Source organism: Tricharina praecox (genome assembly GCF_024521635.1).
Source record: "Tricharina praecox strain CBS 144465 chromosome Unknown BZA05scaffold_2, whole genome shotgun sequence".
Lineage (NCBI taxonomy): Eukaryota > Fungi > Ascomycota > Pezizomycetes > Pezizales > Pyronemataceae > Tricharina > Tricharina praecox.
The window spans coordinates 143,761-156,727 of NW_026250404.1; the positions used below are offsets into that span (position 1 = coordinate 143,761).

At 52.4% G+C, this 12,967-nt stretch overlaps 5 protein-coding genes across 5 annotated transcripts; 4 read left to right on the forward strand and 1 right to left on the reverse strand.

Annotated features, from left to right (window-relative positions):
* The first annotated feature begins 268 nt into the window (after window positions 1-268).
* BZA05DRAFT_383874 (uncharacterized protein) lies at window positions 269-1,814 on the forward strand. Its single transcript, XM_051482260.1, has one exon. The coding sequence runs from the start codon at window positions 568-570 to the stop codon at window positions 1,678-1,680; it is 1,113 nt and encodes a 370-aa protein (XP_051343277.1). The 5' UTR covers window positions 269-567; the 3' UTR covers window positions 1,681-1,814.
* An 886-nt stretch (window positions 1,815-2,700) lies between these two features.
* BZA05DRAFT_470422 (uncharacterized protein) lies at window positions 2,701-3,914 on the forward strand (the record flags this gene model as incomplete). The annotated part of the gene is made up of 5 exons (XM_051487899.1): window positions 2,701-2,746; window positions 2,798-3,015; window positions 3,069-3,210; window positions 3,277-3,594; window positions 3,658-3,914. The coding sequence occupies 5 exons, from the start codon at window positions 2,701-2,703 to the stop codon at window positions 3,912-3,914; spliced, it is 981 nt and encodes a 326-aa protein (XP_051343278.1).
* An 895-nt stretch (window positions 3,915-4,809) lies between these two features.
* On the forward strand, window positions 4,810-6,763 carry BZA05DRAFT_98700 (uncharacterized protein). The gene is made up of 3 exons (XM_051488868.1): window positions 4,810-5,332; window positions 5,399-5,520; window positions 5,636-6,763. The coding sequence occupies exons 1-3, from the start codon at window positions 5,090-5,092 to the stop codon at window positions 6,561-6,563; spliced, it is 1,293 nt and encodes a 430-aa protein (XP_051343279.1). The 5' UTR covers window positions 4,810-5,089; the 3' UTR covers window positions 6,564-6,763.
* A 764-nt stretch (window positions 6,764-7,527) lies between these two features.
* Window positions 7,528-9,596, reverse strand: BZA05DRAFT_383880 (uncharacterized protein). The gene is made up of 3 exons (XM_051482261.1): window positions 9,129-9,596; window positions 8,667-9,039; window positions 7,528-8,561 (listed from the first exon to the last, which is right to left on the reverse strand). Exons 1-3 carry the CDS (start codon window positions 9,399-9,401, stop codon window positions 7,735-7,737), a joined length of 1,473 nt encoding a protein of 490 aa, XP_051343280.1. The 5' UTR covers window positions 9,402-9,596; the 3' UTR covers window positions 7,528-7,734.
* On the forward strand, window positions 9,597-11,996 carry BZA05DRAFT_366990 (uncharacterized protein). Its single transcript, XM_051481547.1, has 2 exons — window positions 9,597-10,117; window positions 10,178-11,996. Exons 1-2 carry the CDS (start codon window positions 9,749-9,751, stop codon window positions 11,828-11,830), a joined length of 2,022 nt encoding a protein of 673 aa, XP_051343281.1. The 5' UTR covers window positions 9,597-9,748; the 3' UTR covers window positions 11,831-11,996.
* The last annotated feature ends 971 nt before the right edge of the window (window positions 11,997-12,967 follow it).

Genomic DNA, 12,967 nt, shown 5'->3' on the forward strand with positions numbered 1-12,967 from the left:
CTATCTGTCTATTTAAAGATTCAAGCCGGCAACTTTGAAGAGCGGCTGTGTTTCTAGTATGTGAAATACGGCAATCGATCGTCTATAGGCGGTGCCGTGGTGGTGGTGGCCGTATGTAAACAATAGGCGTCACGGTAATGCTTTTTGCCAAGCGTGGCTGGCGATGGCTGCTGGTGTTGGGTGCGCATACCAATTTCTTTTCACTTCGGAGACTCCATTCATCGTGTTGGAGCAGGGCCAAGGTAATGGAAAAACACTTCACAGCCATCTACGGTATGATAGTTACAGAAATCCATTTGCTGTCGTCCTGACTGTTCTTGCAACATCGCTCAACCTCAGTATCCGCGGTCATGCAGGTGGAGTGTCGCAGGGTATCATGATAGCCAAGATTTTACAACTTTATATGATACTTTCCCGTTAGTTAGGCCTCAGACTTTACGGCAATCTGACATCCCTATTCCACAGCCTCATTAGAGTCGGCACTCGGCACTGCCTATCATTACCATGACCAGTGAATAACCCGCTGTTAGTGCCATGTCCACACGATAAATATGCATCTCCCCCCGCATGCCCACCGAACATACCTCTTCCGACACAAACGCAACCGCCATGGCAATGCAGCGGAACTCCTTACCGCCAGTTCTCCGGCTCCCATCCGAGCTCATTCTCGAAATCAACGACCATCTAAACACCTGGCATGACGACTCGCTTAATGGGCATCTGAACTCCTACCACTTCTCCCTTGCGCACCCACGCCTCCGGTCCATCCTCGGCCCAACCATCAAGAGGACGGAGCTAATAGCATTCTACCACAACTTCTCCAACTCCCCGCTCATGGTACCTTGCGAGTGTTGCGAGCGCTTGCATCCGTGGTACAACTTCAACACGACCGTCGCGCAGAGGCGCGGGTTCTGGGGGGGAACCTGCATCACGTGCTCGTCGCCGTGCACACACTATGTCTACCACACCTGGCGGAACAGAGGGGTCTGTTTCCACGAGGGCGTGCGGTGGATGGGCGGGTACATATCGCTGTGCCGGGAGTGCGAGGCGCCCGTTCTCGTGCAGTTCCCGCGGCTGCGTCTAGCGCCGCGCCACGACGGATGCGAGAAATCCCAAAAATGCACCGTGTGCGGCGCGTTCCGGCAGAAGGCGTTCTGTCCGTGTGAAGTCCCGCCCGGCGAAACGATACCGGAGTACGGGGAGTTCAGGGTGCTGGAGCTGTTGAGGAGGCTGGATGCGTGTGTGCTCACTACTGAGGGCTACGGATGGGATCTGGAGGAGCTGGCTGTGCTCCTGGTCGCTGCGGATGATATGGTCGAGCTCAAGCGGCGGAAACGGTGGACTACGGATTCGGACTCCGGAACGCTCGAGGGGCGGCGGAAGCTGGGTGCTCGCTGGAATGCGGTCGAGGAGTTCGTGTTATGGGCGGAGGAGCGGAAGAGGAGGAGGGATGCCAGCTTAGTTGGCATGTCGTTCATCTGGAATTATGGGCGGAATCCAATGGAGGGGATGGAACCGCTGAGTGTTGAAATGAAGCCAATGAGAAGGGTCGATAGGAGGGAGCCTAGGTCATATCCGCACAAGCCGGAATCGGGGCCTGGTTGGTTCCGTGCGAGTACTACGGCGAGGGGGAGGTTTTATACGGGGCAGAGCTCGGTGGAACGCGGTTATTCCAATTGATAATAGAGTTTTGGAGGGCTTACTCGCTCACCTACCCCATTCGCGGGTCAAAAATTGTGTGCATAGTCGACTCGCGTATTGGAAGTTAGTTCGTAGTTACATATCATTTGACGACACCTCTCAGTCGATTAGCGAACCCTGAAGCGCTCTCGTCATTTATGAATGGATTATCTGAGACTCTGACCTATTACCTCCTCCACCGGTCTACTATCCGATGCTTCCAAGCGGCCTCCAACAGTATTTCCGGTAGCCGATTGGACACAAGACCGAATGACACAGTTAATTAGTGGTTCCCTGCGTCAACACTTCAATTCATTCCAGCCTGGGCCCGCTCAGCCCACCCGACAGTAGAGTAGTCGAGCAGCTGCATATTCGCGTGATTCCGGCCGCCGAATGTCCCGCCTACAGTAGTGCAATTCTTCGGAGCAACACTCGGCTCCGGATTTGGCCGAGTGAGCCCCGGAGATCCAATGTGCAACCCCGGAATCCCGAAAGACCCACGGAGAAGAATTTTGGTCGCCGAAGATTGGGCCGAAGAGATGGGGAGTGTGCATTAGTCTTCGTCTTGGTGCCCGAAAGCGCGTGTGGATTCGGAAAACACTGCCGGACTGGGCTGCGTGGTCGACTCGAGTTCGTGTTTCCACTACTAACTATGGGTCCGCCTACCTAGGAATAAACTCATTATGTGAATGTGAGACAGCGATTTATCCAAGGGAGATCGTGAAGAGGGGGACTACTGGTACCTTGAGGCGTGTTCACATCCTTAGGTGGGGTACCCACGGTGGAACACCGCATTCCCGTACACAATGTCATCGGCGACTCGGCGGCCGATAGATAAACGGGTGGGGTATCAAGATGGGATTTCAGGTTTGTCAGTGGGTATATAAACGTACGGATCCGCCAGAGAATATATGCTCATCCTCACCACCAGCTTCATCAGTATCCCACATCTCACCACATCTCACCACATCTCGCCTCATCTTACCACATCTCACCAACATCACCAAAATCACCAGCACGATGTCTTCCCAAACCACAAAAATCATCACCGTCTTCGGTGCCACTGGTTCTTAATCCTGCGTCTCTTCGCTCGTACAATCTACTGACTCAGTCCCAGGCCACCAGGGCGCCTCCGTCATCGCTTCCCTCCTCCGGAACCCCGCCTTCGCCGTCCGCGGCACAACCCGCAACGTCTCCTCCGAAGGCGCCCAGGCACTTACCGCCAAGGGAGTCCAACTGTTTACGGTTGACGCCGTCAATCCGGATGCCGACCAGCTGGAGGCCGCGCTGAAGGGGGCTTGGGGAGTGTTCTTGAACCTGTCTTCGCACGATCCTGTTGGTCGTCCCATACATCTCATCTTCTGGGCTAGACTGACGGTAGACATTAGTCGATCGAGGAGAATGAATACGCGGCTGGAAAAGCCATGATCGATGCCATCCAGGGGGCTGGAGTAGAGCATATCGTCTACTCATCCCTCCCGCCGTCCTCGCTGCTCACTTCCGGGGAGGTTCCGATGGCAACGTTCGACGGTATGTTCCCTCCCCACCCTCCTCCCCATCCTGGTCCAAAACCTCTAATACCTCTCCTATATGTAGAGAAATACAAACTGCAGCAATACATCAGCAACTCGTGCAACTTCGCCACCGCCAGCTTCATCCAAGCCGCCTGGTACTTCGATAACTTCAAGTACGCGGACTTTAGCGGCGGATTCCCGTTCGTTCCGGGTGCGGATGGGGTCTACACCTTACGGTATCCCTCATGTGGCCCGAACCTCCCGCTGGTTGCGATCGAGAACGATTTTGGCGACTGGGTGCACGGGATATTGCTCGAGCCCGAGGCGTGGAACGGCAAGGTGGTGCAGGGAAGCAGCGCGATCATGAGTTACCAAGAGATGGTGGAGAGGTTTGAGACATGTTTGTCCCCCCACCCTCCCCTGCCAGTCTTTGGCGATGCGGTGGCTGATGGATGATGGCTAGACACCGGCAAGAAAGCCCGCGTCGACGAGATCTCCGTTGCTGAGTTTGAGACCTTCGGGCTGAGCTGGATGGAGGAGATAGCGAAGATGTTTACCTTCTTCCAGAAGACGGCGGGGAGGTATTATGGTGTTGAGAACGACCTGGGAAACGCAAAGAAGCTTAAGGCGGCGGTCGCGGAGAAGGTCGGTGGGAAGGCTACGTTGACGACTTGGGAGGAGTGGTTGGCAGAGAATTGGGAGGATAAAGAGAAGCAGTAGGTATAAACTTGATTATATTAAGGGGGTTGCTTATCAAATTTGGGCTGTACTCGAACGGATGGGAATGTAGGATGGAATGTTATGCAAGTTTTCTCGACGCAAAGCGGTACATGAAAAATCACTCATTTAGCAGCCTTCTGAAGTGATGGAATTGAGAGAGGAACTTGACTTGATTGATGTATTGATACGAGGAAGAAGCGAAAGAAGACTGTTTATAAAGGAAAACGAGCTCGTGTAGACGACGAGAAGGTCGGGCCTCAGACAGAGGATGCGACGAGAGTCGTCGCCGGACTGGGCTGGGGGCTTGAAGGCTTTCAGCTGACGAGGCTGATTACGATGAGAAGCCACAGACAAAGCCACGAAGGAAATGAGGGCAGCATGCAAAGAACAGTGGAAATTAGCATGACTCCGGAACAGGTAATAAGACGCATAATATCAACATGAAGCTCGGATCTGGAACGTCCTAGAAGAAGCTTCTATATGAAGCCAACAGTCTCTTTCCGGCAGCTTTATTCGGACCCACTTTTAGGGCTCCCACACAGACTTTCGCTCGTATCTGCGACACAGGTGGCTATGGGAATATATATGAAAGCACTGGATGTCATTACATCCTGAAAATCATGTGCAGACATCGCCTTCGTACTCTTTCATCGGATCCTTTGCCTGGATAACATCAGCACGAATCCCAGACAAGATCGATAGAAAAGCGGATTGGTCATCTTGACCACCAATGCGTAGCCCCTCGTCCGGCATGGCTTGTTAGATACCACACAATGATGCGCTGTTGGTGATAATCACGGGTGGTGATAGAGGTATGCCACTGTTAAAGGCCAGCGAAAGCAGAGGATCGTCGTGAAGTTTGACTACATCGCGGTGTCGTATCAAGCAAGTCAGCGCCGCTGGTAAAGGAGGATTGTACAGATCCGAGTTCATGTGGTCAAGTTCTTCGATACAGTCTAGTTATACGCTTGCGAAGGGATATCAGAGGCATAATTATGTAAGGTGGTCATCGTGGTGTAACAACTGCTACGCCACGAATCTTGGAAGTTGCACCGACATGCAGCTGCGGGGCAGCATTCGCTCAGCTCCACTTCGTAACAGGCAACCGCCAACAGCCTGGTAGACGCCATCTGTGCACACCGAATCTTTCCTGTCGACCAGAAGCCAATTCTCGGATGGAACCCATTTCGCTCGTAACGGTAGTCCCGGGGCTATTGAAAATCTGTGCAGAGTTCATCGCGTTCATCTCCACCGCGGTCGATGCACCTAGCACTGCGCGTGACGTGGTCGCTGAAGTTCAGGCGATGCTCGGCATCTTCCGGCTGCTGAACAATTTCATAGTCCATTTCGACGAACAAAGCGTGGACCAGAAGTCTAGAATCCGTGCCGACGATCTGCTCTTCGTTTTGACGGACTGCGTATGCACTTTCTCCAAACTCGACAAGGTGCTCGGAAGCCTCAAGACCGACGTTGACAATCCGAAGTCCACGTTCAGCGCCTGGGACCGGCTCAAGTGGGCGGCGAAAGACGGGGATATCGCGAAGATATTACAGCGCTTTCAAAGCCAAAAAACATCTCTGAATACTTTATTGTCGGTTCATACATGGTTAGTTTAGAGACCCCTTTCAGTGTACTTTGTACGGACGTCCAAAAGACGATCAACCCGCTGCCCTTCCTAACCGTGCTCCGGCGTGCCTATGAAATAGTTGCTGATAGCGTAGCTCGTCAGCTCTGCAAGCGCAGCGCGAGAGGGCGGAAATGAATGCTTCCAAAACGACATTTTTGCAGGAAAACCCGCATATCGCGAATCGCATGGCACCAGCCACTTCCTTTGAGGATAACGCCGACGTATTCTCTGTCCGCTCCAGAACTGTGATTCACACCGCAGCATCCGGGGGAGCGGATACCTCGCCCGGAGATAATGACGACGTATCCTCTGTTAGTTCTAAATCTTCAGCCCTCTCCACCAGATCTGAAAGATTCTCTCATAGATTCTCAATCGAGTTTGAGCGGTCTCTAGTTCAAAGTCGGGTCTACAGAAACGCGTCCAGAAACTCGTCAAACGGCTCGTTCATGAGCAATCAAACATCGGATTCAAGATGGTCTCATCTCACCGGACTGAGCATGACCCAGATATCAACCATATCGGTCGTCTGTCTTCCAGTATACAGTTCCGAGCTGAGCAACGGCCATATGTACCAACAGGATCGGGTGATACCTGGTGGCAATGTCACGGGTGGCGGTCTCGCAGTAGCTCAACTTCAACGGCTGCGGATGGGAGGCGTCAGACCCACCACCACAATTCGGCATGGCTTGACGCCCGTGAGCGAACGGGGCGATCTTTTACATGTTGCGGCTGGCAAGGGTGACAACGTCGGTGTCGATATGCTGGTGAAAACGCTGGGTATTGATATAGAATCGCGAGACACTAAAGGCTATACGGCGCTGCATCGCGCGGTCCTTGAGGGGAAGAGTGCTAACGTCCAACTACTACTCGACTGCGGTGCCAACATCGAGGCTGAGGACGAAAAAGATAGCACTTCGCTTCACCAGGCCGCCAAAGGCGGACGTACAGAAATTGTGCAACTACTGCTCGACCGCGGTGCCAATATCGAGGCCACACAAAGGGACGGAACTTCGCTTCACTAGGCGGCCAGAGCCGGGCATATACACACTGTGCAGCTACTGCTCGACCGTGATGCCAACATCGAGGCCAAGGAAGTGGACGGTGGGACCCCGCTGCACAAGGCGGCCGAAGGCGGACATACGGGCACCGCGCAGTTACTTCTTGACCGCCGTGCCAAAATCGATACTGCGGACACCGAGGGAAACACGGCACTCTTCCTGGCGGTCAGGTATTAGCATAAAGGCATGGCACGAATGCTCCGTAAATGAGGAGCCACATAGGTTGGTGAGTTTACTGCCACCCCTTTCCGACTCTCATCGGATTCTAAACATCGTTCTCAACGGAAATAGAATTAGCAGAAGTATATCAATAGGGAAATCGGGATGGAAAGTTTGACTATCAGGGAGGGTTGGAAGTAGGGAGATGGATAGGAGAAGATGTCGATTCTCATTATTATCACTCGTCAGACCGCAGAACTTCTTTATAACCACGCTCATCGGATTCAAGGCTCGATATCTCTTCTTACGACAGACTGAACTCCTTTTCATTGACTGCTATCTCTATAGTTCTCTAATATATGGGTGGTGGGAATTATTGGCCAAGAGAAAAGGGGAAGTTGGCCGTGCCTGTTACGGTTCCGTGTCCGCCAGACCGTGCAATGCATAGAAACTCGACCGGAACTTTTTGGCATGGGACTGCGTGGGGTCGGAATTGTATTATGATATGTACAGATCGGCAAGTCATGACGGTTCTGCAGGGTCGCTACTTACCATGAGGTGTTTCGGTAGCTTCATAAGGTCGGATACAGTATGAGGAAACAAAAATAAAAGCCGAAATAAAAACAAAACACTTCATTGGCACCCTATCGACCTAGCACAACCTGTTATTTATGATAGCATCAAGGGTTCTCTCCTCATCGGACGTCGAATTACAAATGTCTAGTGTCTCTGAGACGTGATCGTTTACTGAATGTGTAAAATTGTGATAGGTCTCAGTAGATAATGGTCAGGATGAGAAACCCAATATTATTATAAGTGCAATATTTGCGTACATACGAATAGAGAGAAAGTAAAACAAAGCCACAGAGGTTATCCGCTCGGAAACGAAGAAAAGAAATGAGGAAAATAGCAACACAAAATTGGCAGACTCCAAAAACGAACGAACAGTATGGAAATGCAATTGAAATTACCCAGCTTACTTCTCTTCAGGATTCTCGGCGACAGGAGTCTGAGTTGGAGTCTTGGTTTCTTCGTCCCTGGGAACAACAACGTCTTTCTTGTCTTTGAGGTGAAGGTCGCCAACACTGGCTTCGAGCTCTTTGAACTTGGTTTCCTCAACAACCTCGTCCGGAACCGGCTTCTCGTTCTCCTGCTTGATTGGCTCCTCATCGATGAACTCTTCCTTCAGAGGTTCTTCATTTGAAGTCTCCTCCTTCGAGACTTCCTTGATAAGTTCTTCCTTAGGCGTCTCATCTTTTACCTTCTCCTTCGTGGGTGCCTCCTCTTTTGAATCCTCCTTGATTTCCTCCTTCCCCTCCTTCGCCTCCTCTTTGGTGGACTGTTCCTTCGCGGCATTCTCACCCTTCGCCAGCTCTTCATCTGGCACAACTATATCCTCCTTCTCCGGTCCCGCCACAGGAGCCTCGATCACGGCCTCGGCGGCGACCTCTTTCACTTCTGCTTCGGTCTCCGTTTCGACCTCTGTGGCCGGTTCTTCCCGCTTAGCTTCCTTCACCGGTTCCTGTACTTCCTTTTCCTCACCCTTCTCGACATCTGCATCCACGTCCGTCTTCTCCTGAACAGGCTCCTCCTTCTCAACGACATCCGTCTTCTTCTCCTCGACTGGCTCCTCCTTCTCAACGACATCTATCTTCTCCTCCTTAACCGGCTCTTCCTTCTCAACGACATCTGTCTTCTCCCCCTCAAATGGCTCCTCCTTCTCAACGACATCTGTCTTCTCCTCCTTAACAGGCTCCTTCTTCTCCTCGACTGGCTCCTCCTTCTCAACGACATCTGTCTTCTCCTCCTTAACAGGCTCCTTCTTCTCCTCGACTGGCTCCTCCTTCTCAACGAGATCTGTCTTCTTCCCCTCAACTGGCACCTCCTTCTCAGCGGCCTCCGTCTTCTTCTTCTTCTCTTTGGCTGGTTCCTCAGCGACAGATGCAACTGACGGTTCAGCTGCAACCTTATTCTTTGAAGATGAACTCTTCTTCTTCCCCTCAACCTTGCCCACAGCACTCTTAATACCGCTCGACTTCCTCTTCCCGGCAGCAGCAGCAGCGGCGGCGATCCCAGCCTGCGAGAACGCCGTCGGAACACCTCCTGCAGGGTGGCCTGATGGGGCGGCTCTCTCCCCGACGATATTCGGTTTCGCGGTGGTAGAAGGATCCCTGTGCGTCGTGGAACCGTCCATCACATTCATCTTCTTCTTCTTCTTTTTGAGCCCCAAGTTCTGGCGTAGCTCGCCATGCTCATTCCAGTCTTCAATATCGTCATGGTTCTATACAATGGAGATCATGTCAGCTCAGGGATGCTGCAGCTTTCGGTAACAAGGGATGGCTAGTAGGGGTGGAGCTATGGCTTACTTACCCCCAACACCTCCCCGTTCTTTGCAATTCCGGGTAATCGCTTGCCTTTGCCTTTCCATTGCCAAAGGCGGCGAGCTTTGTCGTCGGTAGCGAGGTCGACGGCTTTGAAGGGAATCTTGTGAGATGTAAGGATGTGCTCGAGGCGAGAGGTAGCCGTGATGATGCCCGACGATCCGGAGGTCAACGAGGTGAGAAGGAAGATGGTGTCTGCCTCCTCACGCGAGAAGGCTTGCGGATCGAAGGTCTGGGGAGCTTCGCTCGGTGCGGTCGTCATTTTTATTGCGTAGATGGAGATGTAGGTGTAGATATTGTTCTTTGTGTGTTGAGTCGAGGGAGAAGGTGAGAAGGAGCCCCTGGCCCCTGTTGGACGTCAGACCTCCCCACACGACACGCCAAGACGGCAATCTCCGGAGCCGTCCCAAACGAAACGGGTTCTGAGCAGATCGCAAAGGTACTTTGCGCATGAGTGAAGCGAACGAAGATATAATCCGCGGTCAACCCACCTGGACGCGAATCAAACTCCAACAAAACCACCCTGCTGTCCTTCGCCACCGCGAATACTACCACGTTGCACCTGCTTCGTACCACCGGTCTTCCAAGCACCGCGTCGAATAATCATCCATGGCAAAAAAACGCAAGAGCAAGGCCAAGCACTACGCGTCGTCGGGACCGTCAGAGGCACCAGCCGCGCCCCCACCGCTGCCCGCACTTGATGTGCCCGCCTTCGCGCTGACCGCCATCGTCGTCGAGGACAAGATGTCTGTTTCGCCTCCACCGTACCGCGTTCCCGAAGAAGCCGACGAAGGGGAATGGGAGCTGCCGGGTCGCAATAAGAAACCGAAGAAAGAAAAGTCCGAGAAGAAACGGAACTACCCAGAATTTGTGGTGTCGCCGCAAAAGCTGAGAAGGCAGGTGCAGCTGCACGATATTCAGAACCTGGTTCTGTGGTTAGCGGCGGATGCAGCTGCGCCGCAGTGGTTGCTTGTGAGGGTAAGTTTTCTATGACAGGATGGGCGGGGTGACTTCGGCAGAGTTGATCGTGCGGTGTAGCATAAACCGGCGATCCGAAGGCTGGTAGTGCTTATGGTGTCGGGGTTGACGATGAACATGTTTGACGGAAACCTGGACCTGGTGCCAGAAGGCCATTCGCCGTCCGATCAGGTCGTACCTGCCAGCGGAACAGCAGAGGAATTCTTCCCCAGTACACTTGATTCGGAAAAGCTTGCACCGTGTCTCCGGGGGATGGCAGATATGTTCTCACACGTCTGGCCTATCAAAGCCTCCGGCGATGACCGCGCCAATAGGATGCATTCGCCCGTGGGTAACTTTCTCACTGCGCCGCTTCCGAAGAAGACCGATGTCGTCAAGGAAACTCCGTCCGCACCCAAACAGCTGAAGGTCATACAGCTCTTGATGACGCTGGCCGAGCTTGTCGAGAATGAGTACCCTCTTCATTCTTCACAACTGGAGGAAGTGCGTATGAGTATTGGCGAGGAGGAGACAGACGAAGATCGGGATCTGTTGGAGAAGAGGACATCGGAGGGCTGGGTGGAAACAGATATCTCGAAAGGAAACGGCGAAGACAAGAACCAAGCTGGCTCTATCCTCGATGGAAAGACCGTCTACTCCCTCGACTGTGAAATGTGCCAGACCGAGCACGGCCTCGAGCTCACACGAATCAGTATCCTGAACTGGGACGGCAAATCAATATACGAAACCTTTGTTAAGCCCACAAATGCAATCACCGATTACCTCACCGTATACTCAGGCATTACCAAGGAGAAACTCGAGAACATCTCGACAACACTAGCAGACGTCCAGGCCCACCTCCTTACTCTCTTCAATCGCGACACCATCCTCGTCGGACAATCCCTCAACTCCGACCTGGTAGCCATGAAATTCGCCCACCCGCACATCATCGACACTTCCTGCATCTATCACCATACCCGGGGACCACCCTACAAACCCTCATTGAAATGGCTCAGTCAGCGCTTCCTCAAGCGCGACATCCAAAACACCGGACCAACCGGCCACGACTCAGCCGAGGATGCACAGGCTTGTCTCGATCTGCTCAAACTAAAAATCGAAAAAGGTGAAAAGTTCGGTACCAGCGACGAAAACCGCGAGAGCATCTTCAAACGCCTCACCCGAGCACCGTACGGGAAAAAGGCCGCAATGGTAGACTACTCCGATCCCAACAAATTCTACGGCGCCTATGCAACTTCCACCCTTGACGCCACCAACGACGATGAAGTCGTTAAAAATGTAGGCAAGTGCGTCAACGGCGATATGGAAGCCGGACTACCAGCGATGGACTTCACGTGGGCGCGTCTACGCAGCCTTGAGACTGCACGCTGCTTCAGCGGCTCTAACAGCAAATCCACCGACATTGACGGCCCGCTCCCGGAAGTCGTTCGCGACCCACCGAAAGAAGTCTTGATCGAAAGCGTTCAGGAAACGGTAACGAGGATCCGGCAGATTTATGACGCCCTGCCGAAATGTACCGCGTTCGTGGTGTACTCGGGGACTGGAGATCCGAGACAGTGGAGATGTATGAATGACCTGCAGAGGAGGTTTAAGGAGGAGTATAAAGTGCGCAAGTGGGATGAGCTCGGCGTCAAGTGGACGGATGCCGAGGATCAGAAGTTGAAGAAGTCATTGAGTGCAGCGAGGAATGGGGTTGGATTTATGGTTGTTAAGTAGCTAGTTGGTTTTTGGAGAGTGGGAGCTCTACTATCGGAGGATGGTATGATACATGCATGTCTGGAATATTTTCGAAACAAAGATGATTTTTCTCGATATAGTAGAGTTCACGAATCAGTTACAATCTAGCCTGGTAATCCGAGAACAGGACGACGTTTTTGTACCCACCCAAGGTTGCCATAATAGATGGGTTCTGTAAATTTCTTTGCTCGTCAACGTGAAGCTTTGCAGTACAAAAAAGTTTAGCTACTCTAGATCACAGGAGAACGAAGGTTTAGGTTTCATGAACGTCAACGAAACCTCGGCAGCCGGACCCGACGGCGCCGGGACCTGACCACGTCGGCCAAATTCTCAGAAAAGTTTCTGAGCCACAACATATAAATTGAAGATCTCTCTCTCGCAAATTCAACGCCTCCATAACTCCAGTATCGGTTATGCGATTCACGTTTTTTGTATTGAGAATCCACGAGTCTTCTGAGATTTTCCGTATGGACCTACAGTCTCCAGACACTCCTCGGCCGCCTATCAATTACTATACGGCTCTCCTTGATCGGCCTGTTCTTTCACGCTATTGACAGCTTCGCGGCGGCGAAAATCACCTCAACAAAGCACTCTCAGTTTAATCTTTGTGTCATCAGACTTGGTTTGAGAATCCACGAGTCCTCCAAGGAGTTTTCCATATGAACCGACAGCTTTTTGGCCTCTTAACCGATGAGTTTAAAGATAATCGCATCTTTTTCAACAACTCGCCTGGCGCTGAACATACGCCTGTTTGCTATCAGCTTACCGTCTTCCCTCTCACCTATCGCGCCCGATCAGTGGCAGTCCTCCGTCCCACCTATCGCTCCAAAGCGTCCAGAGGCACTAGTTGCGCAGAGCCAGCCCAGACAGACCGTTGTGCGAGCTCCCAAATAGACAGTTGTGTGAGCTCTCAAACGGGCCAGCGCTACCCGAAGACGTTCAGCTATCCCCCATAGCCAGAATCTCAACAACTCAGACTTTTCGGCAATCAATCGCGGCCACTGGTCGGAAGATGACAAACAGCTACTCCTGGGCTACTTGTCAGAGAATCTCCGCAATTACGAGGAGTTTAAGGTTAATGGAGTTTTTATACATCCGTAGTCATAGTTGAAGACG

Bases quoted from the DNA above. Each gene is read 5' to 3' on its own strand.
- BZA05DRAFT_383874 (XM_051482260.1), top strand. From the start codon at position 568: ATGCCCACCGAACATACCTCTTCCGACACAAACGCAACCGCCATGGCA.
- BZA05DRAFT_98700 (XM_051488868.1), top strand. From the start codon at position 5,090: ATGGAACCCATTTCGCTCGTAACGGTAGTCCCGGGGCTATTGAAAATC. The intron at 5,333-5,398 runs GTATGCACTTTC...GACAATCCGAAG, and splicing joins TCTTCGTTTTGACGGACTGC to TCCACGTTCAGCGCCTGGGA. The intron at 5,521-5,635 runs GTTAGTTTAGAG...CTGATAGCGTAG, and splicing joins TTATTGTCGGTTCATACATG to CTCGTCAGCTCTGCAAGCGC.
- BZA05DRAFT_383880 (XM_051482261.1), bottom strand. From the start codon at position 9,401: ATGACGACCGCACCGAGCGAAGCTCCCCAGACCTTCGATCCGCAAGCC. The intron at 9,040-9,128 runs GTAAGTAAGCCA...TCCATTGTATAG, and splicing joins AGAACGGGGAGGTGTTGGGG to AACCATGACGATATTGAAGA. The intron at 8,562-8,666 runs AGAAGACGGAGG...CTGTTAAGGAGG, and splicing joins ACCAGCCAAAGAGAAGAAGA to AGAAGACAGATGTCGTTGAG.
- BZA05DRAFT_366990 (XM_051481547.1), top strand. From the start codon at position 9,749: ATGGCAAAAAAACGCAAGAGCAAGGCCAAGCACTACGCGTCGTCGGGA. The intron at 10,118-10,177 runs GTAAGTTTTCTA...CGTGCGGTGTAG, and splicing joins CGCAGTGGTTGCTTGTGAGG to CATAAACCGGCGATCCGAAG.